Genomic DNA, 21,249 nt, shown 5'->3' with positions numbered 1-21,249 from the left:
AGGAGTGAATGGAGGAATGAAGGAGAAGGGTTATATGACTAGAGAGGCCTGGGCTCCCCAAGGCAGGAATGGGCAGCCCTGGGGAGATCCTCCGGGAGGACACACCCGGAGATGCCACAAGAAAAGGACTTAAAGACAAGGTGGCTATGTCAGTCAGAGATATTTCAATTACAAAAAGCAGAAGCCTTCTTAAGTTAAAATGGGGAGGGGGGAGTGAGAGGAGCCTGGGTAGGTTAGAGAGCACTGGTCAATTACAGAAGCCACAGTCAGTGTCTCAGCCCATTTGGCTGCTGTAACAGAATACCAGAGATTGGGGGCCTTAAAAACAACAAATTTATTTCTCACAGTTCTGAAGGCTGGGAAGTCCAAGGTCAAGGTGCTGGCAGATTCGTACCTGGTGCGGCCCACTTCCTGGTTCTTAGATGGCACCTTCTTGCTGTGTTCTCACATGGTAGGGGGCGAGGGAGCTTTCTAGGGCCTCTTTTGTAGGGGCACTCATTCATTAGGGCTCTGTCCTCATGACCTAATCACCTCCCAAAGGCCCCATGTCCTAATCCCATCACATTGGGAGTTAGGTTTCAACATATGAATTTTGGGGGGACAAAAACATTCAGACCATAGGAGTCAGGACAGCCAGGCTGCGTAAGGACTAAGAGCCGTGTCCTTTCCTCTTTGGGGCTTTTTGGCTTTCATCAGACCTTCTTTGTGAACCTGCTTCCCTTCTCTGCACACTGGCTTTCTCTGCTTTCTTGTGTGTGTGCTAGAAAATGGATGCCCCAGGCTTGCCTGGGTCTCTGGTTTGGGTTCTCCAGGACTGCCTAAAAGCCATCCTGTCCCTCTTACAACCATAGGGACTGAGGCCCTGGACCAGGTACCTCCGCCACAGGCAGAGAAGGGTCACATGGCTCTCTGTCTAGTGGTTGTGCCAGCAGGGGTGTGGGTGGGGTAGACTGACTGATGGACAACCACCAAGTGATGTCCACTCAGTCCTTCCTTTTCATGAAGTGAATACTGAGTTCGCAACATTAATTTTCAGACAATTATTGAACAGTACAATTCTGTTTGTATGGAGTTGAGATCTTTTTTCTGTTTTTCTTTGCAGTTCTGAAAATTTTACCTGTTCAGAAAAGAAATGTCTGCCCGATAAAGAGAACAAGACTGCTGACCTAAGTCAGACTGTCCTTGAAAGAAAGTTTCATTCCTCGAAGCTCAGCCAGGAGAATAAAAGGGACGAGAAGAATTGTGTGGTGAGCAGATGAGATCTGGGGGGAGCAGGGCTGGGAAGGCGTAAGTTTGCAGCATGCACAAGATAGCAGACATTGATTGTAAAATCTGAGCCATTGACAAATCCCTCCTTCTCATGTGGGTTCCCCAGGGCAGAGAAGGCAGGAGCCAAGGAAGGGAGTGAAAAAGAGGATGCAGAAGAGTCTTTATTTAATGCACAAGAAATGATGGGTTTGTGTCTGGGCTTGGTGCTGCTGGGTAGATGGGACAGCCTTTGGCAGGGAGCCTGGAGTCCAGAAACTTGGAAAAGGAACATATTGGGGAACCCTGGACCTCACTTTTGGGGGACAGAGTGTGCCCTTACAAGATGAGAGAAACCCTGGCCATGGAGTTCTGCCCTCTAAGATTTCCTCAGTTTTTTCCTGGAGTTTTTGCTCTTTTGCCATTTTTCTACCATTTACACATCCAACCCAGACCAAAAAAATTTGTTCTCCTTAGTCACAATAGGTGAGAATCTTCTGAAATGAAATTTATACTAAAAATTAGGCCAAATGATGGTTTAGATACATGAAAGTTATTTTATATGTAGGTATTTTCCATGCACAGGTTTCTTATTGAGAGCTCACAGTCTGATTGGCACATCTTCCCTTCTAGCCTCTCCTCTCCCACATCCTGTATCCTGATGCCTCGGGGTGAGGACACTTCCAGAGAAGCCTTCAGGTGCTTGGGGCTCATGACTTTCTGGAGTCATGGATCTTTGTGTTCACCAACTGCCCCACTCTCACCTCCAGCACACAGAGGACCAGGGACTTGTTCTCTCTAGCATGAAAATCTTGTTAGATATTGTGTGACCCAAGTCCTATTGTCCTAAAACAATCCCATTGTTTTCCCCAGTCTCTCAGAGAGAAATAGATTCTCCTTATATGGTCAAGTTTCCATACCACTTTCCTCAGCAACTTTTTTTAAAGTTTAATTTTTTTTTTAAAGATTTTTAAAATTTATTTACTTGACACAGAGAGAGACAGCCAGCGAGAGAGGGAACACAAGCAGGGGGAGTGGGAGAGGAAGAAGCAGGCTCCCAGAGGAGGATCCCGATGTGGGGCTCGATCCCAGGACTCTGGGATCACGCCCTGAGCTGAAGGCAGACGCTTAACGACTGAGCCACCCAGGCGCCCCTAAAGTTTAACTTTTAAAAAAAGATTTTATTTGAGAGAGAGAGAAAGATTTCAAGCAGGGGGAGGGGGAGAGGGAGAGGGAGAAGCAGACTCCCCACTGAGCAGGGAGCTGGATGTGGGGCTCAATCCCAGGACCCTGGGATCATGGCCTGAGCCAAAGGCAGACGCTTAACCAACTGAGCCACTCAGGTGCCCCCTTCGGCAATTTCTTCTGTGAATAATTCTGAGAGCCAAGCCCCTTAGTTCTGAATGGGAGAGGAGTCAGCTCAGCCCTCTGTCAGGGTGGCCTAACTGCTGTTACCAAGAGAGCCAAGAAATGGAGTGTGGTTTACACACAACAGAAGTTTGTTTCTCACTCAGGTACTGGAACTGGGTAGGTTGGCAGGCTGTCCCTCTTTCATGCAGTCTTTGGGGACTCTGGCTGATGGAACGTTTGTCATCTTCAGTGCCCAGATTCCAAGGTTGCCCTGGGGAACTCATTCCTGTCAACCTGAAAAGGGAATAGATCATGGAGGAGTTCTGCCCTGGGAGGGTAGGTGGGCCAGGTCTCACGTGTTCTAACCAGCGAGGACCAGTCACATGGTTGTCCCTAACCATAGGCGGGAGGATGCTGGAGAAAAGTAGCCCCTCGCTGCTCTGAGCACAATGGCAGAGGGAGCAAGTGTCTTGGATAGCTGGTCATCTCTGTCCCACCACAGAAAGGTTAGTACTTGTGGAGTCCAAACACATAGGCAGCCTGGGCTGAGACTGCAGAAGCCAGAGAGCAGGGGAGAGGTGAGGAGAGGGCTCCCTGGAAGGTCTCAGCTCAGGCAGGAAGATTGAGTGTTGGGTGGGATCCTCCGAGGCCTTCCTCCCTGCCCCTGCAAGCCCCTCTTCCCTACCCTACACTTAGCACTTCCCTCTGTTCATAGGTTGGAGGAACCAGACAGCACAGACCGCGATCCTGGGCGGCTGGGGAAGGCCAGCATAAGCGGGGGGCACGGCACATGGAAAGGAGAGTGATGACAGCAGAGGTCCTGGGGCGGCACGTGGCCTCCCTGCAGCTGGGGCTCAGGTGAGGCTGCCAGGAACTGTGTCATCTGCAGGGAGGCCACTGGCAATAAAGCTTTGCTGAGCTTTAGTTCGTAGTGTCTGTGCAACAGGTAAAATGCTGCCAATAGGTTTTCTCTCTCCAGACATGTAAGATATTGCAAGAAATAATCAAATAATAATAGTTACCATTTATTGAGCTCCTGTTGAACCAGGTGAGGTATTTTATATTCATGTGAAAGTTTTCACACCAAGATAGTAGTATTATCTCCCGTCACATGAAGCTCAGAGGGGTTTAGTAACTGGTTCAAGGTCAGCCGCATCGTTGAAAGTGGCAGCATTCTCAATTCCAAGTCCAGGCCCCTGGTGCCAGAGCACTGGTCTGATCACCAGAGCACCCTCCCTCCTCATCCCTGCAATGTCAGACTGCTCAGGATTTGGGTCCCTTTCAGAGGGTGGTTATCGTGCTGGTGTGCCACAGTGTCCTGATCCTGAAGAGCACTGGGGTGCAGTGGGGGTTGCTGGGCATCCCTCGGGTCTGCTCAGTTCTTCTCCAGGGGATGCAAATAGTCTAAAGGCACACCCCCTTCCCTCACCCTTCAGAAAATCAAGTTCACGTTTCAGTCAGGAGAGAACTTGATTTCTAAAGGGGCAGAGCTGCATTCCCAGGTCAAATCAGGTGACTGGCGTTGCTGGGGGTACAGACATTAAATGTCCTCTGAAGTTTCTGAGACGTTGTCTGACTCATGTCCTCCAGGCTCCTCTGTCCTGAATCTGAAGAGAACCCTGACATATGTAGACATGGAGAAATGGCTGTAGCCACAGTTCACCCCAGTGAGAATTCAAGTCCTCACCGTCTTGGGAAAAGGATTATTCTGTAGCTCAGGTCACAAGTAACCCCAGAACTAGTTTTAAACCAGCCTGACCCATCAGTGATGGTCTTAGGCTTTGGAAGTCCTGTCAGAGGCAGACTTGGACATCGACCCATACCTGCCTCCAAAACCAACACAAAACTTGCTTCCCAAGACCTTTGGGAGACCCTCTAGGAGATCAGTGAGGCTGTGCCTGACCAGCTGAACTTTTCCTTAATTAATATATCCAGTTGTTTTGGTTTCAGATGTTGAGTGGTGTTGACACTCAACACCATATTTCTTTTACATCTAAGTTTTAAGTCAGTGCCTAGGATTGATACCTGGGATGATGATTTTTTTTTTTAACTTGAATATTCTGAATTATGTTTTCCAGCCTTTCTTTGCTCAGTGATTATGTTTAGACAGAAATGGGGGCTGGGGTGGAGGGACATTTGAATCTTTCCTGTTCTTCCAGCTCCCTGAGAACATGTGTTTCCTGAGAAACAGGGCTCCTGCAGCCTGTGTGGTTCTTTCCACAAGACAGCTTTTTTTCCAGTTGCACCCAGGGATTTAGTGGGTAAGATCCTATTTTTTATCAGTGTTCAAAACAAATTTCCTACTTCAGACTCCAGAGGCCAAACAAGCAGCTCTGACGAGTGTGGATGTGGCTTTGACAGGACGGGGGACGGGGAGAGACGCTGCTGGAGCTGGAGGCTGAGGGCCTGCGGAGGGTGTTTAACGTCTGTGCATTTTCTTGAGTCCTAAGCCACCTCTGAGGTTCCTGCTCGCCTGGCAAGCAGAGGGACTCAGAAGGGTCTTGTTCCCACAGAGGTCAGCAGTCTAGCCATCAAAGATAACCAAGCCCCAGAAACAGGACGTAAATGCACCAGCGTCCTAGAGCAAGTGCGAGTCAAGACGAGGCTGCAGGGTCTCCTAGGCATTCCCCCTCCCCACGCCGCCCTTGGTTTCTGCTACTGTAGCAGAAAGCAAATTTGGTTTCATTACCAGCAACCCTTGAACCTACCTTTTATTTTTATTTTATTTTTAAAAAGATTTTATTTATTTGAGAGAGCAAGCAAGAGAGAGAGCACAAACGGGGAGCGGGAGAGGGAGGCACAGACTCCCCACTGAGCAGGGAGCTGAATGGGGGACTGGATCCCAGGACCCTCAGATCATGACTTGAGCCAAAGGCAGACACTTAACCACTGAGCCACCCAAGTGCCCTGAACTTACTTTTTAAGAGCCTTTTAGGTGGAATGTAAATCAAACTTTGAAAGAAGTTACATTCATAAACTTATATTTTTATTCTTTCTGTACATATTGGCAATGATAAAGCTTAAAGATGCATGTCCTATGAAATATGCAAAACAAGGAATTTACATAAATAATTTATACTTCAGAAAATTAAAGTTGAAAAATATTTCCATATCGTTAGAGTTCACAGTATTTAAAGTAAATCAAGCTTTCCCCTTTATATTTCAAACTCTATTGTCTCAGCAGAGATGATAAAACCTAATCGGGAATAAAATGATCGAGTCCGTGTTTTCGTTCAGTGCACACAGCAGACCGACTTCAGTACGAGGCTGTGCCCGCGCCGAGGCTGCAGCATCTCTCGCCAGTCGTCCGCCTTCTGAGCGCCTGTGGCCTGGCACAGGTCCCCCGGCACGGGGTGAACCACCCACCCTGGGCACGTCCAGCCACACGGGCTAGCGTCTGGTGTTCTGATGCCTCATTTCCACTTAATACTTTTTATAGCCCTGAAAATGGAAACCCTGGCATCTAAACACGGCCAGAGATGTTAACACTAATACAAGGCACTGTGCTATGGGTTTGGTTTATTTATAGGAAAGATCATGTTTGCATAGATTGCTAGCAATTTAGTGTGCAATAAAATAGCCCCGGCGCGTGTGGCCTGTGATGGATGAAGCCAGCGGTGCTCCTTCGGCCCAGGTGCGGCACCGTCCGTCTGGCTCTCGCCCCAGCCTTTTGGGCAGATCCCTGAGGCCCCTACAGGAGAGTTTTTTGCTCAAAAAGCTGTAGGTCAAAGCGGACCCAGACCTCCCCCGTGGGCACCTCGTGAAGCAGGAGTCGGCGGGTTGTGGGGCCTTTGCTTTCCTGTTCTGTGCGAATTTTTGCCACTGGAACCTCAGTACGACCCAGGAAATCTGGTAAATAGACATGCGAAGAGTCAAAGTTTCTTCTTTATAAAAATTGTTAAAGAAAACTACCCCAGGAGGAGTGTCTGAAGACATTCTTAAAACTTTCATTCAGAACAATGAACTTCTTTTGCTTAGTGGCTGTTCCTGTGACTGGATGCGTGCAGAACGAGGGCTGTGTGGGAGGGAAACTGCCTCTCTGGGACCAAGTCCCTTCAGAGAATGTGTCGGCTGTTCAGTAGGTGTTGGGAGCAGTGCTGCTATTCTGTGTGTAGGGAGGGACTGGGGTCCGTCACAGAAACACACTGGAGGCCACCCTTTACTCCTGAGAGGACCCCCCCCCCCCCAAACCTTGCTTCCTACGGGAGCTGCGGGTACCCACAGGCCCCTGTCCTTTTCCTTAGGTGTCATGCGGTAAAAGTAAAGCCAAGTACCCTGGACCTAGACCCCAAATTCTAGAGTACTGGGGAAACTTTGGATTCCCTGGTCGAATTATACTTTACCATCTGGTGAAAACTGGTCTCTGTCAAACATGGTGAGACACAGCACATCTTGGTAGAGATCCTTAATAAAGAACTGGCAGTTAAAGTTCCACTTGGGATTGAGCGTGTCCGGGAGGGTCCTGGTGGTATAGCTCTGGGAGCCCATGCTGATTTCACAGTATGGATTGCTCTTTCCTGAACAAAAACAAACCAAAGACCCATGTGGCATGTGTAGGTACAATAAATGACAACAGGACCTTCCTTGAACAGAAGCAGGATCCAAACCACGAGAGCAGGAGCCACTGTCTGGGGGCCCAGATCTGCCTGGTGGTCTCCATGTCCCCAGTGCTCACAGCACTATAAGCTTGGGAGCAACCATGCGGGCTCGGGTGCCCCTGCTGTTTCCCATGAGCCTGGGCACGTGTCAGTGCAGCTTCGACTCAGATATGCTGAGGAGGGAGGCACTGGAACTTACTGGGAAAACACACTGGTGATAATATTGCTCCCACAACCATTTTAGTGGCACTGGAAGATTTTGTAAGTGTTCAAATATTCAACGTTCAGAAGAGTCATCAGCAAAGAACAGGGCAGTTACCATATGTGTTGAATGAAAGAAGCATTTACCATTCGGTTTACAGGCTTTTAACTCTGTAGCCTCGATGACCTGCACCATCAGACGCCCAATGCCTGAAGTCTTTTGAGAGCGAGCTACAAGAGAGGAAGACGAGCCCTGTTAGCTTCCTCTCCGAGCACGCAGGTGGCGCACTGAGGACACTGAGCGGTAGATACAGGCCCCAGCGTCCCCTGCCTCGGCCCCGGGCCTGGCCCACCAGCGGCGGGCGGCTCTGCTCCACTATCTCCTGCCCGCCCCGCCCCGGCTCTGCGCTCCTGCGCATTCACTGTCCCCGGCTCTGCGCGTCCTGCGCCTCTGCGTCCTGGCCGTGTCCTCTGCCGGCAGAGCCCGCTGCAGAGCTTGGCGTGCTGTGCTCACCCTCAGCCGCCTGGCAAATGGTAATAATAATAAATAGTACATTACATCCATCCAGCACTTAAAAGCAGCTGACGTTTACTGGATCCTTACTTTGTGTCAGGCACCGCGCTAGACCTGCACAAAAGCGTCATTGAAGCCGCGGAGTGACGCTGTACTTAGCTGTTGAGAGCTGCCATCTCCGCACATGGGAGAGCGGAGTCTGAGGAAGGACTTAGCCGGCCTCGGTCACAGGGGCTGCCAACAGAAGGTAAAACATCCCCGCCCGGCTCCGAAGCCTGTTAGCCGCCCACCGTCATTCCAATCGCACGCGGACACTTCAGCCTGTGAGGCGGTTTCACTTCAGACCCCCTGCTTGAGGAGGTACTCAGAAGTCTGAGGGCGTGAATTCAGGTTATCTTGGTAAATATGAGCCAAGCAGCTTTTGCCCTCAAGGGTTTAAAAACGAACAAAAGGCTGCTTGGTGAGCTACTGATTTTTAAACACTTCGGGCACGTAGAACTTTAGGAGACGTGGCCCCCCTCCAGCGCAGCGCTTCCGCTCCGTTCCCCTTAGAGGCAGCGCTGGGCCATACTCGCCTTTGAAGGCCTGGTTCGGACTAGCACGGGGCTTGGCACAGAGTAAGTAATGCCTCAAGAACTGAACCTACGGAAATGCGTAACAATATGTATGGATATTGATGTTAAGCAAAACTAATAGAAAAACTCTGATTTACATCTTTTACCAATTAAGAGATCGTTATATGCTTTACAAATCATTCAGTCGTTGATTTTTCAATAGCAAGCATTTGAAGTACCATTAAAACAAGATTCAATCAGCAAAAGCCAATTTACACATACCTTTCAAGAGTATATAACAAAATAAGGGAAACCTGAATAAAAAAAACAGAGTTGCAGCTACAGCAGCGGAACATAACGGGGAGGACTGGACAGGGAAGGCGGGGGGTGGGGGGGGGTGGGGGGGTGGGCACGGTTTCCAAGGCGGTTTGTTGAGTCAGCCAGTGGTGTGGGCAAGGCAGAGGGAAAGGGGAGGAGTGGGGCTGTGCCCTGAGTCTGGGGTAAGAATTTGTCCTAACAGGTAAGAAGCTTAAGCAGGGAGAGTCAGCCCTATAAGAAGACTACTCTGGCAATGAAGGGGGTGGGCGATGGGGGCCGTGTGCCAGGGTGGAGGTTGGAGGGTCTTCGCTGGGCTGTGCCACCGGGAAAAGACCAGGACCAGGACCAGGGAAGAGAAGGATAGAAAGTGTGCGACTCGGCCTCTGAGCAGAGGAGCATGAGGGCTGAGAGCATGCTTCCAGTCTGATGGCAAGGACAACACTGCCACCCGCAGAACTTCCCAGGGGATGCCAAGGGGCGAAGCCCAGCAGGTGGCCGGGAGAAGGTGAGGTGTTTCTGGAGTGTGGGCTCAGGGAAGCAGCCCAGCATGACTTTCGTGAAATTGAGAGAGCGGAGGGACAGAGAGGCTTAGGCCAGGGTGGAGCTCCAGGTACAATGGGAGGAGGAGCCTTGACTTCTGCTACTGGGTGCAGGGGGCTCAGGAGGGAGAGTGAGTGGAGCTGTGGGTTAGGTCAATAGTGTCAAGGGAGGGAGCCATCTGCACAGGATGGGGACAGCAAGTGGGGTGAAAGGCAGGTGAGGGGGAGGAGAGCCTTGAGATCCAGGCCCCGGTGTTGGTGCCGAGGGAGGGAGGATGGGTGGATGTGGAGGAGGGCTGGGGCAGGGGCCTGGGTGGGAGAGGAGGAGCAGAGCTGAAGGCAAACAGGCCATAGAAGTGGAGTTGGGTGAAGCAAAATGGACCAAGCAGAAGTGGACTTGGTTGTGCTAAGGACCCTCTTTCTTTGCCACAGAAGGGAGGTCCCAGGGCTGGCACTGGATGCCCCCCATCTGTGTAGTGGGTAGGGGTTCAGGGAGGCCCGAGGGCAGCAGCAGCCAAGCGGGTTCTGCTGTCTGATCCCTTAGCAAGTCTGGTCTTTCAGGCTGTCCCTGTTTAGCCCCCTCACTGCAGGAGCACAGCTTGTGTCCTCCCCCTCCCCAGGATCCCCTGGCAGCTGCTTCCAAACCTCCAGGGCACCACCAACTACCTTGATAAGCTTTTTCCCGTTTCTTCTTTTCCGTGTCGATGTACTGCTCGGACGCCGCTTTGATCTTCTGGACCCAGGCAGTCCTGGAGAAGTAGAACACAGCCATGGGACGGCTCTCCCACACACCTCCCCGGCTCAACCAGGAGTTCCAAAGCTCTGCACGTATTCTTCACTCCTGTGCTAACCTTGGCTTTGACAAATTTCCAATCACAGACCTAATATTAGTTCAACTGAAAGACTTGTTAGCTCATTAAGATCAAGCTAGGAATTTCTAGACAGTTACTGACTGCTTGTAAAACACCAGGCACTGGCACGGTGCTGGCACCCAGAAGGAGAAGATGCAGTGCACCCCATCAGTGGCAACTGGGCACGACAGAGGAACATTTGACCTGAAATCAGACAAAGACGCAAGTGCCCAGAGGAGGCGTGCCCCAGTGTGCCATCACGGAGGCGCTGAGCTCTGCTGCAGAGGACGCCCGGCTGGCCAGGCAGAGAGCAGGAGCGTGGCGCTCCACGCGAGGAGGGCAGGCATTCTGGCTAGAGTACAGGTCCTGGGGGTGCAGGGATGGGGCTGGGGCTGAGATACACACAGAGCCTCGGAGACCAGGTGAAGGAGCCTGGACCGCCGCATGAGGGATTTTAGTGGGAAGCAAGGTGCTGGATCTCCCATTTTGGAAGATCCTGAGGAGACTGGAGGAGGCAGGGACACATGTTGAGGTGATCGCAGTAACCTGGCATGTCCACACCGAGGCTGACCAGTGGGGCTGGGGTGCATGGGACTAGTTAGGAGAGCCCAGGGTGCAGAATGAGTAGGACTGGAGCATGGTCTGGAGGTGGTTTACGGGAGGGAGCCGTCCAGGCTTCAAGGCAGGTCACATGTGGTCAGGACTTACCTCTCGTTAATGTTGTCTGTTCGGAGGGTGTAGACCCGGTCAATGTGAGAAATGTGGAAGACAGGCTCATCACTGGAAGGGTCTGTGGGCAGTTTCACCAAGACTTCATTCAGGAAAATGGGCTGAAAGAGGGCCAAAACACAGGCTGTGAGATGGGCCAGAACCCTCCACCCGCCTACATCTCGGGAGAGCTCTGTTCTGAAGAGCCTTGTTGAGAAGCAGAGAAGGGTCAAGCTTCTCGAGTCTTTTACTTAGGGAAAAAGAGACTGTGTCCATTTTGTAGAAGAAAACATCTTGGGCAGATCAGCGGTTCCTGAACTGGGGACAGGAGCTCTGAGTGTCCATAACTGCTCACGGGACAGGGTCTCTCCTCCACAGACCTACATGAGCACCCTGCTTCAGCCACCAGTTTTACAGAGACCTGATGCTGAATGTAGACGGAGCTGGGATCACACGTCATGTTTGCCAGGGAGGAGGCCAGAATCCACAGCTGGAATCCAGCTGTCAGCTGCCAGAGGGCAGTGAGGGCCCAGCCACACTGGGACTTCCTCCCTGGGACATGACGGAGGAGGAGTGACCCATCTGGAGACAGTGAAGAGAGTCCCACGAGGACAAGGAAGGCTCAGGTGGGGAAGGAGGTCCTCGAGGTGAAGGAAACACCTCGTTACACTCCTGATGCCACAGCCAGGAACGTGACACTTACCGTTTTATACATTTTGAACTGGGCATTGGACTTAGAGCTGAAAAGCTTCTCAGAGCCTGAGGAAACAGCAAACTGCTTGACCATGTAGGTCAGGAGCAGAAAGTCGTTGAAGAGGAATCCATGTAGCTCCTTATTGCTCTTGGTCTTGTATAATTTCCCACTGTGCAGAAGCTTCCGGGGCCCCAGGCAGTTGGTGAGGGAGTTGAAAATAAGTTGCTTAAAGAGAAATTGTCGCTTTGTAAGTCCCAGCACAAACCATCCCCGTGCCCGTCGACAGGCCAGTGCCCTGCACCTGAGTGTGCTGTGGCAGAATCTTCTAGTTGGGAAAGTGGCTGTAATCATTCACCCTGACACAGAAGATCCTTGCGTTTATTTTTCTTCAGAGTTCAAACTGGCATGTGAAAATGCTTACTTATATCCACAGACTATGGATCTTACCAGCTGAATTCAGAGAACTGAATTCAGAAAAATATCAAATTCCTCTTTATAAGAAAGGAAAATGACACCCCAAGAAGGGGCAAGATGGTTGAGTCCACAAGGGCTGGCCTGAGGCATAGACTGTTCGCAGCAGGGGAAGGCCTGAACCCAGCTCCCCACCAGAGCCCGCCGAGTGGCACCCAGCTCAACACCACGGGCCTCACCTCTGCAAGACCTTCACACTGAACGTGCGCCTGGATCCACTCCAGTCGGTCTGAATTTTCTTTTTCCCGAACTCCTTCGTTAACTTGGGAACAAAGCTCCTCTGCCCGCTCAAGAGCCAGCTTTAAGGAGGAATGGTCTACGTGATTCTCCAGCGTGTTCTCCAGAATCTGGAAAACAGTGGGCTGCGTCATCTGGGAAGCAGTGTCACCCACCCGCCCAGACGTCCTGCTGGCTGCTGTATGTGCCGGGTGCTGGGCACTGGCTAGACAACAGTAAGATAACTGTTTGCCCTCGAGGAGCTCACAGCTCCAGAGTTCTTGGGGAGACAGGAGACTCAGTGACAAGAGGGTGTGCCAGGTGCTACCTGGGTCAAGTGCCCTGAAACGTGTGGGTGCCTGGTGGCTCTCTGGCAGGGTCTTGGTAATCGCACCTGTGTGAAAGGGTGCCTCCCTCCCTCCTCCTGCCGCCGTCATTTAAGCCATGTGCATTTAACCCACCAGTAGAACGGGCTGCAGCTCTCGTAAGTGTGGGAACTTGCTGAGTAGCAAAGGCTTATAACATTTTGGGGGTCACTGATCTTTTTTAAAAATCTGAAGAAAGCATGAATCCTCTGCTACAGGAAAAATACGATAAAACCATGTCATCAGCTTGTAAGAAAACACATTCAGTTCATTCTGAAGTGACTTCAAACTAATGTTACAAATTCAAAAGAACAGAAGCTGGCATTTACCGGTGGGGCCCCTCTGGAAACTAGGGGCCCCATCAGCGGATGGCTCCTGACTGGATTCTGGTCACACTGGGGCCACAGTCCTTTGTTTACATTCCAAAATGGGACAAAGCCCTGAAAGTAGAACGTTTTTCGATATTCACTGGGTGGCAAACCTCACCTAAACTGAAGAGAGATACTTATTTATTCTACTTAAAAGTGATTATTCATGTATTTCACTATAGGGGTATTACTGTGTTTGGTTAAAGGTGATGTCCAGGCTTTGTTGCGATGCCCGACAGTATACCGTATTTGAATTACATTCTGAATTCTGAAACATCTGGCTCAAAATATTTCAGGTAAGGGACTTTGGAATGGGTCAGTTTGGTATCATAACTGTAACATAAGGTCCATACTGAGTTAACATGGCTTAGACACCAGTGGTCAAAGGATAATCAATGAAAGTAACAGTCTTATATTATTTTTGCTGTTTTCCTTTGTAAGGTGATTAAAATTGTATCCATGATAACTTGTGGAAAAACGCTTTGTAAAGCACGCCTTCTCCTTACAAGGCATATTGGCGCAAGAGGCCCACACAGTTGATGCTAAAAGATGGATGGAATTTTAGGACCGTTGAGTTAGCAAGCTGAAGTGGGGTATGGCGAGGGAAGGGTGATGCGCTCTGGTTAGGAGGTGCTGAGGCGGGGACTCCTGAGACGTCTGAGACACAGGGTGACTTTTATTTGCCTGATCTGGATTCACGTGCACGCGCACACACATGGCGCCTGGCTCAGTCCGTGGGGCGGGGTGGCTGGCACTCTCACAGGCTCCCCAAGCAGGGCCTCTGTGGCCCTCAGCGGTCCTGCCACCCTGTCCCGGCCGGCGCACTCACACTTCTGATGAGGAGAGGGTAGCGGGTGATCCTCTGCATGGGCTTCAGCAGGAAGCTGGAAAGGGGCATTCCTTTACAGCGAGGGTCAGATGCCAGTTTCTGCGAGGAATTAGAGGCTCATGAGGAGATCATAGCTTCCAGGGAAACAAAGGAAACACTGACTGTACTCCTGACGCTGACCACCTTTTAGATTTCTAATTTCTCTTGAAAAGTCAGGATTCAAAATGACACGGATCAGATTAACAGCAGGAGTGTCTCCCCTCATGTGGTCAACCCAGCAGATGCTTCTCAGCTCTTCCTTTCTCACGTGGATTTGTGCCCGTGCCATCACTCCCTCCTTTGCTTCCAGAACCACTGACAGCTATCTTCCCAGTCGGCTCCTTCCCAATCCTCGCTTTTTTCTTTTCCTCTACCTGCCCTTAACTGTAGGTGCTGCCCGAGACCCCGTGCAGCTGAGGCCTGGAGCGTCACCCAGACCCTCTCTGGAGCTCGCTACTTGCCGCGTCACTCTCCCCCGACCTGGATCTCCTGCAGGCACCTCAGTGCCTCAGTCTACCCCAAAGTCTTCATCTTCCTTCATGAAAGCCTTCTCTTCAACTCCATCCCTGAGTTGGTAGCATCATTCTGCACCCACCCACCTTCTCTCCACACACCTGGGAGTCACCTTCCACACCAGTCCATCTTCTAAATCGCTCTTGGTTTTCCCTGCCTCTGCCTGCCCATCGTCTCTGCTTTATTAGAAATAATCACTACCATTTATTGAGCACCTATGATGTGCCAGCTAATGAATGCATTAGCCTTGGCTACTGTTCCTTCTGCTCTCTCTTCCCTTGGCTAATTCATACTCATTTCTGAAGACTCACATTATGCCTCCTCTTGGCCAGCCTCTCCCCTTCCTTGATGCCTTCCCTCCTTTTCAGTGATCCTTCTTGAGCCCCCACAATAACCCATGGCCGTCTTTACTGTAACACCACCTCTGGACTGGGTAAGACAGGTAGAGGGATCACGTCTGAGGTGTCTCCATGACCCTGCAGACTGTTAGCTCCAGGAGACTAAGGACCACAACTTAATTTGCTTCTACTCCTATTATTAATACAGTACCCGAATAAAGTAGCTAGTTTTCTTGGATTACCTTGTTTGTTTGGTTTTTGATGACCATTTGTAATGACTGAAAAGCACGTTTACTATAATTTACCTAACTATTTCCCACCATGGTATATTTAAACTGCTCCCTCCGTTTGTTTTTGGATATATCTATATGTGTTGCTATAACAAGCACCTTCATGCTTTTTATTTCTGTATTTTCTGAGACCTTTTAAAAAGTTACATTTAGGGGTGCCTGGGTGGCTCAGTTGGTTAAGCGGCTGCCTTGGGCTCAGGTCATGATCACAGGGTCCTGGGATGGAGCCCGGCATCGGGCTCCCTGCTCGGTGGAGAGCCTGCTTCTCCCTCTCCCTCAGTCCCCCACCCCAATGCGTGCTCTGTCTCTCTCCCTCTCTCTCACTCTTCCTCTCTATCTCAAATAAATCAATCAATAAATAAACTGTTAAGAAAATAGTTACATTTAGAACAAAGCTTATTGCTAGATTTTGTTTTTAATGTAACGTAATCGACACAATGCCCTTCACTATGAGACTATAAACTTTTTATTTATTCTTACTATTGTTACGGTTGTGATGGCACTGATACCCTATTTACATTGCTATTGTTATTACTATTTGGAAAATTTAAAAAATCTTTTACTTATGCTTTAGAAGGTAAACGTCCAATTTTTTTCGAAGATTTTTAAATAGTCTTTATACCCAATGTGGGGCCTGCACCCACAACCCCAAAATCAAGAGTCACATGCTCTACCAATTGAGCCAACCAGGCACCCCTAAATATCCTATTTTTAATTCTATTCATTATTTAAAAACATATGCATGCTCTCACAATCCCACATTTATCTACTTATTCTGACCACCATTTGTGTCTGTGATCTTGTTTCCCTTGTATGTTTCTTCTAGTTCATTTCTAAGCAAGTCTGTGCTCCCCCCCCACCCCATTACTGCCAACTGAAGAGTCAGTCCTCAGGGCCTTACTTATATCAAATCATTTTTGCATCCCTGAGATCATCATAAGGAAGGTAAATATAATTAACATTTATTGAATGCTTATTATGTGCTGGTCTCTGTGCTAAAAAGTACTTTCAAAGTAGTACCCGACTCTCTCTGGGTTACGCCCCAGGGACTGAAGCACCAAATGTCAAGTAGCTGGCCCTGGTCACACAGCCCGCAGTCTGGCTCTGGAGCTGTCTTATTCTAAGGTGATACTATGTTGCCTCCTGGGATGAGCCTATGGTTATGATAGACTTTTCTTTTCATGTAAGGCTGAATTTTATTCACTGATATTTTAATTAAGATTTTAACAACTATATTTACAAGAGATATTGGGGTTATAACTCTTTTTTCATTGTTGTAATTAAATACAAATACGAATACAGGCTTTGGGGTCAGGAACACTTTTGCCTTATACAGTGAATTAGGTAGGTTTCTTTCTTTTTTTTTTTTTAAGATTTTATTTATTTGAGAGAGAGATACCGAGCACTGAGGAGGGGCAGAGAGAGAGAGAGAAGCAGACTCCCTGGTGAGCGCGGGGAGCCTGATGTGGGGCTCGATCCCAGGACCCCGAGATCATGACCTGAGCTGAGATCATGACCTGAGCCGAAAGCAGACGCTTAACTAAATGAGCCACCCAGGCGACCCTGTGCTTTTACCTTTGTTGCTTATCCCATTTTTCTGTTAGAATTTTTATCCTCTGCCTAAATATATTATATTCTGTGCTTAATTATTTTTCCCATTCTTTTTTGATAATGAAGACATTAAAATTATGCATTCTCCCTTAAGGCACTGTGGCTGCAATAGATCCCAATATGCAGTATTTCAGAAACCAAAAAAACCCAAGGAGACATGTAAAAAAGCAAGAAAACAGATGTGACTTTCATTTCTCTCGCCACTTTAACGTGTGGTAAGAGTTTCTACGGCTGAACATCAGTGAGCTCACTGCCGTGTCACCAGAAGGCTGCCGCTGACTCACTGTGTTACACGGACTGCTCTCCGAGTGTCCTTCTAGCGTTACTTCCCACCAAGGGTTTGTTTTTCATTTACGACCATGGCCTCACGGGGCCGACTGTGTCCTCTTCTCATTGGTTTCTGGACACTTTGAGGACACTGGGGTGCACGTGGAGCACATGCACAGAGTCACACATGTGCATTTATGTAGCATCCTGAGTCCCAGTGTTGCCCCTCTCCTCTCATTTCCTTTTGTCCCACTATATTCATCCACTGACAACATTTTATTTATCTTGTTGCTATTTATATATTTGAGTAAGCTATTTTATACTCATTCTGGAATAAGATATATATAATTTACAAATTTAATAAAGTGACATTCTGGATATTTTTGGAGTATCGAGTAGCTGATTTAATAGGCTTAAATAATAATCTACTAATAGGTGGGCAAAATCATGGTCCCAGTGCCAAGAAAAGTCAATTGGATATGCACGGTACCTCAGACACTCAGACAATTATTTGCCATCCTGGTGTTTCCTTTGGAAAGCAGGGGGTACCCCTCCCCATGCTGAGCCTCCTGACGGGGCAGCCCGTCTCTGCCTCCAGGCTCGGAACAGGGCTGGCCTGCCCATGATCCCAGAATGGAGTTACCTTTAAAAAGTCCTTGAAATCCGTGTCTTCATCTGTCTTCTGCTGTAACAGAGCTGCTCCATTAAGCTGACAGCTACAGAACCGGATGTAGGCCTGCATGTGGGACAGCTCGGCGGCCAGGATGTCCCCAATCATCTGCACGGGCATCTTCTCTCCTCCAGTCTTCTTCCGTACCCGCAAGGCCCTGCAACCGACATACTCTCACGGTCTGTTTCTAGTGAATGTCGGTAGTAAATAAAGGATGTGAGTATCACGGGAGACTAAAGGTAACGAGAACCAGTGAGTTCCCTAAAAACCTGGCACTGCGAGGGGAGAGTCAGGAGGAGGAGGCAGCTGGGGCCTACGTTCTGCTGGCCAAGCCAACCTGGGTGAAATGTTAGCAAACAGTAAGAAAATGAAGTCTGTACACTTGGGTATTTCTAGGTCCTTGGAATTGTTTTGGATTCATCTTTGTTTCTTAGAAAAGTTCCTTTAGAAAAATTCTATCTTGTTCTCAGCTGATCCAAGAAGAAAGGAATTTTCTACACTCTGTAGGGGAAAAAGGGAGCAGGAGCCCACAGAGGCCAGGTGTGGAGGTAGAGAGGAGCACTGTCCTCAGGAGAGCTGCTGTGCCCCAAGGAGGGCAGAGACGTGGCAATGGCTGGGCGTGCTGATTCCCTGCCCCCGCCCCCCAACCAGGAGTCTCTCCTCACAGGCCTGGGGGATGGGAAATCACCCCAAGGAATGGAATTTCACCCAAGGACTTAGGAGACTGCCGGACCAGCCAGTATGTCTGGGGCATGAGCTACAGCTTCTCTCCTACTCTACCCAGTGCAGTCAAGTATATTTCGAAATCCTGTGTTAATATACTGTTTATTTTATGATTTAATTTTTCTTCATTTGGTTGAAGTATTTTCTTTGTTATATTTCTCGATTTCAATAATTATGTATTTTACAGTTATAGGGCATTTCATAAAATGACAACAAAATAAAAAGCTTGAGGGAGCAGAGAATGGTTGAAAGTTCCTTTGCTGAAGTGCCCTGTAGGGAGCTACGTGGGAAAGTGCTAGTCCTGGGGGCTGGGGGTGTCTGCCCACTGCAGGGGCAGGTACTGCTCACAACTCACTTCAGTAGCTTCGTGTTAGACATGATGAGCTCTTTCCAGTTTACAAAGATCAAAGCCATTTCTCCTTCAGTGAGGAAGCCTGACTCCACCATCCGTTTCTGAAAAACCTAAATTCAAGACACAAAAGAGATGTTAGCTTAGGTGTGAATACACAGGCTATGTGGTCTAAATCCAACAATATCTTCAAATACTGAAACTAATATGATCATGATGGTTTTAAATAAGCTACTCATCATTGCTAAATTTTCCCCCCAGTTTTTATTTAAATTCTAGTTAGTTAACATATAGTGTAATATTGGTTTCAGGAGTAGAATTTAGTGATTCATCACTTACATATAACGCCCTGTTGATTGCTAAATTTAATTTTACTTTATTTGAGGGAGAGTGCAAGCGTGGGGGGTTGGGGGGCACAGGGAGAAGGAGAGGCAGAATTTCAAGTAGACTCCCCACTGAGCGTGGAGCCTGACAGAGGGCTCAATCCCACAACCCTGAGATCACGACCTGAGCTGAAACCCAGAGTCAGATGCCCAACCGACTGAGCTACCCAGGGGTCCTGATTGCTAAATTTTAAATTGCATAATTTCCCACTATTTGCTATTTGAGTTCTTATTAGGGCTTTTTTTTTTTTTTTCAAGTAGGCTCCATGCTCAACATGGGACTTGCACTCACAACCCTGAGATCAAGACTTACATGTTCCACTGACTGAGCCAGCCAGGAGCCCCTTATTAGGACTAATTCTAAGAAGGACTGAGTCCAGTAGCCTAGGGAGATGAAGCCGGTTAAATGAAACCATGTGCACAAAGTACCCACACCCGGTAAAAGCTGCAGAATTGAGGGCTGGGCACCCCAGACTCCTGGAAGCGGTCTGTGAGAGGTTCAGCAATAGGACAAGTGATGACTTACACGGCCCCCGAGCAGGTGCGCATCTCAGAGGCTGGCTGATCGAGGCGAAGTGAGCCCCTCGGTCCACATTCCACAGCACTGACAGGTTATAAAGCTGGTATGTATGTATTTGCATACGTCTGTGTGTGTGCGTGTGTGTGTGCGTGTGTGTGCGTGCGGGTGTGTGCGTGTGTGCGGGTGTGTGCGGGTGTGTGTGCGCGCGCATGTGTGTGCGTGTGTGCGGGTCTGTGTGCGTGTGTGTGCATGTGTGTGTGTGCGTGTGTGTGCGTGTGTGTGTGCGGGTGTAGGTGGGTTCTGAATGAACTTCATAGATGATGCAGGTCAAGCCGAATCGGCTATTAGTATTATTTTTTAAAAAGATTTATTTATTTATTTTTTGAGAGAGAGAGAGTGCAAGTGGGGGAAGGAGCAGAGGGAGAGAATCCCAGGAAGACTCCGCACTGAGCATGGAGCCCGAGGCAGGGATCCATCTCAAGACCCCAAGACCACGACCTGAGCAAAAATCAAGAGTCAGCCCCTTCACTGACTGAGCCCCCAGGCGCCCCTCAGCTATTATTATTCCCAGGGCACTCATGAAGACATAAAGGCTGAGAGAGTGATTTGCTCAAGATCACAAACCTAGAACACGGAGGAGCCAGAACGAAAATGCCAGTCTTTTAGATTCTAAACTGGTTTCCACTAAACAACTGGGATTCCTAGAGAATGACTTTAAAGGCCTTAAGGAAACTGTGAAGTTATCTGAGACAACCCTTCTCACGTGCGATCTTTCCGAGATACACACAACACGTCAGCCTACTGAAACTGTTCGTTGGCTCTGTGATAAGACAGAGACTCCTTCTTGAGGTTCACCACGCCGGTGTGATCTGACCCTGCCAACTTCACCAGCCTGGCCCTCAAGTACTTGACACTCCAGCCACATGGGACTACTGGCAGGACCTGACACATGCCTTCCCACTTCTACTTCCTCTTCCGGGCATAGAAAACTCGTCCTTGTCCTTCTGGTCTCTCCTGACTCTCCTTTGCGCCAGGGGTGGTCAGCCCTCTCCTGGCCCCCACCTCACTGTTCTGTAGCTGTCTGTCTGTCTCTCCGCGTGACTGTGAACTCCTTGCTCTTTTACCTCTGTTCTCCAGCACAGTGCTTTTTGCACATGGTAGGTCTTCAATTAATGTTTATTTACTGAGTTGTGTTGAACACGGATTCAAAGAATGCAGATAACAGTGCTATGAACTGGCATCTCTAAACCTTCATAGTTCCAAACTCCGAGCGAAGATGTCGGGATCCTCCGATGGGAGCGACAGGTGGTGGATCTGCTCAGAGGGGCTCCTGAAGGAGGGGAAAGCACCGGCTGGTCTGTTCTTTCACCCGCTGATGACTGTACGTTACTTTGTTTATTCATTCCATTTACCTGCCTCAGCAGAGGACGACGATGGCTGGGCCCTCTGGGAGCCTCCATGCGGACGGCGATAAGAACACCTGGCCTATGAACATGCTTTCACCCGAAGGCCCTGACCCTGACATGACCCCTTGCCCCTGAGGCAAGGACAGGTGTGCAGAGTGGGAAAAACCACGGCCCACGTGATTAAGTGACCGGTCTGAGTGGGGAGGCCCGCGCCCCCTGCTCACCCTCTGTGCGGGAGTCAGACAGGGGCTTCCACGGCCACTCACGACCTCTTAGCGCTGTAATCTGACCAGCAGCAGGGCTGCTACGTGGAGGGGTT

At 49.3% G+C, this 21,249-nt stretch overlaps 2 protein-coding genes across 19 annotated transcripts in view; one reads left to right on the top strand and one right to left on the bottom strand.

Moving 5' to 3' along the window:
* LOC123799956 (protein FAM228B-like) overlaps positions 1-7,693 on the top strand; it is a 45,473-nt gene extending 37,780 nt beyond the window's left edge. For 3 of the 7 annotated variants that reach the window (XR_006781766.2, XR_006781765.2, XR_015725328.1), the window contains 4 exons: positions 1,103-1,247; positions 3,311-3,453; positions 4,755-4,856; positions 7,556-7,693. Coding sequence is in view for 4 of the 7 variants with exons in the window: in XM_045809309.2 (XP_045665265.2) it covers positions 1,103-1,247; positions 3,311-3,453; positions 7,556-7,571 (304 nt within the window). In the remaining 3 variants the exon portion in view is untranslated. Of the gene's footprint in view, positions 1-1,102; positions 1,248-1,878; positions 2,161-3,310; positions 3,458-4,754; positions 4,857-7,555 lie in introns of those variants that run through there. The other 4 variants (XM_045809309.2, XM_045809311.2, XM_087863826.1 and 1 more) reach the window with 4 other exon arrangements.
* The window catches only part of ITSN2 (intersectin 2), a 133,243-nt gene continuing 117,340 nt past the window's right edge, over positions 5,347-21,249 (bottom strand). For 11 of the 12 annotated variants that reach the window (XM_087863815.1, XM_087863823.1, XM_087863822.1 and 8 more), the window contains 10 exons: positions 18,628-18,734; positions 17,523-17,706; positions 13,822-13,920; positions 12,223-12,390; positions 11,582-11,797; positions 10,879-11,000; positions 9,986-10,068; positions 7,542-7,625; positions 6,939-7,112; positions 5,347-6,444 (listed from right to left, as the gene is read on the bottom strand). In XM_087863815.1, the coding sequence (XP_087719941.1) occupies positions 6,287-6,444; positions 6,939-7,112; positions 7,542-7,625; positions 9,986-10,068; positions 10,879-11,000; positions 11,582-11,797; positions 12,223-12,390; positions 13,822-13,920; positions 17,523-17,706; positions 18,628-18,734 (1,395 nt within the window). In that variant the 3' untranslated portion in view covers positions 5,347-6,286. Of the gene's footprint in view, positions 6,445-6,938; positions 7,113-7,541; positions 7,626-8,650; positions 8,777-9,985; positions 10,069-10,878; positions 11,001-11,581; positions 11,798-12,222; positions 12,391-13,821; positions 13,921-17,522; positions 17,707-18,627; positions 18,735-21,249 lie in introns of those variants that run through there. The other variant, XM_087863825.1, reaches the window with a different exon arrangement.

This window comes from Ursus americanus, chromosome 7 (genome assembly GCF_024610735.1).
Source record: "Ursus americanus isolate L20-20 chromosome 7, mUrsAme1.1.p, whole genome shotgun sequence".
Taxonomy (NCBI): domain Eukaryota; kingdom Metazoa; phylum Chordata; class Mammalia; order Carnivora; family Ursidae; genus Ursus; species Ursus americanus.
This window is presented reverse-complemented; position numbering and strand designations above follow the sequence as displayed.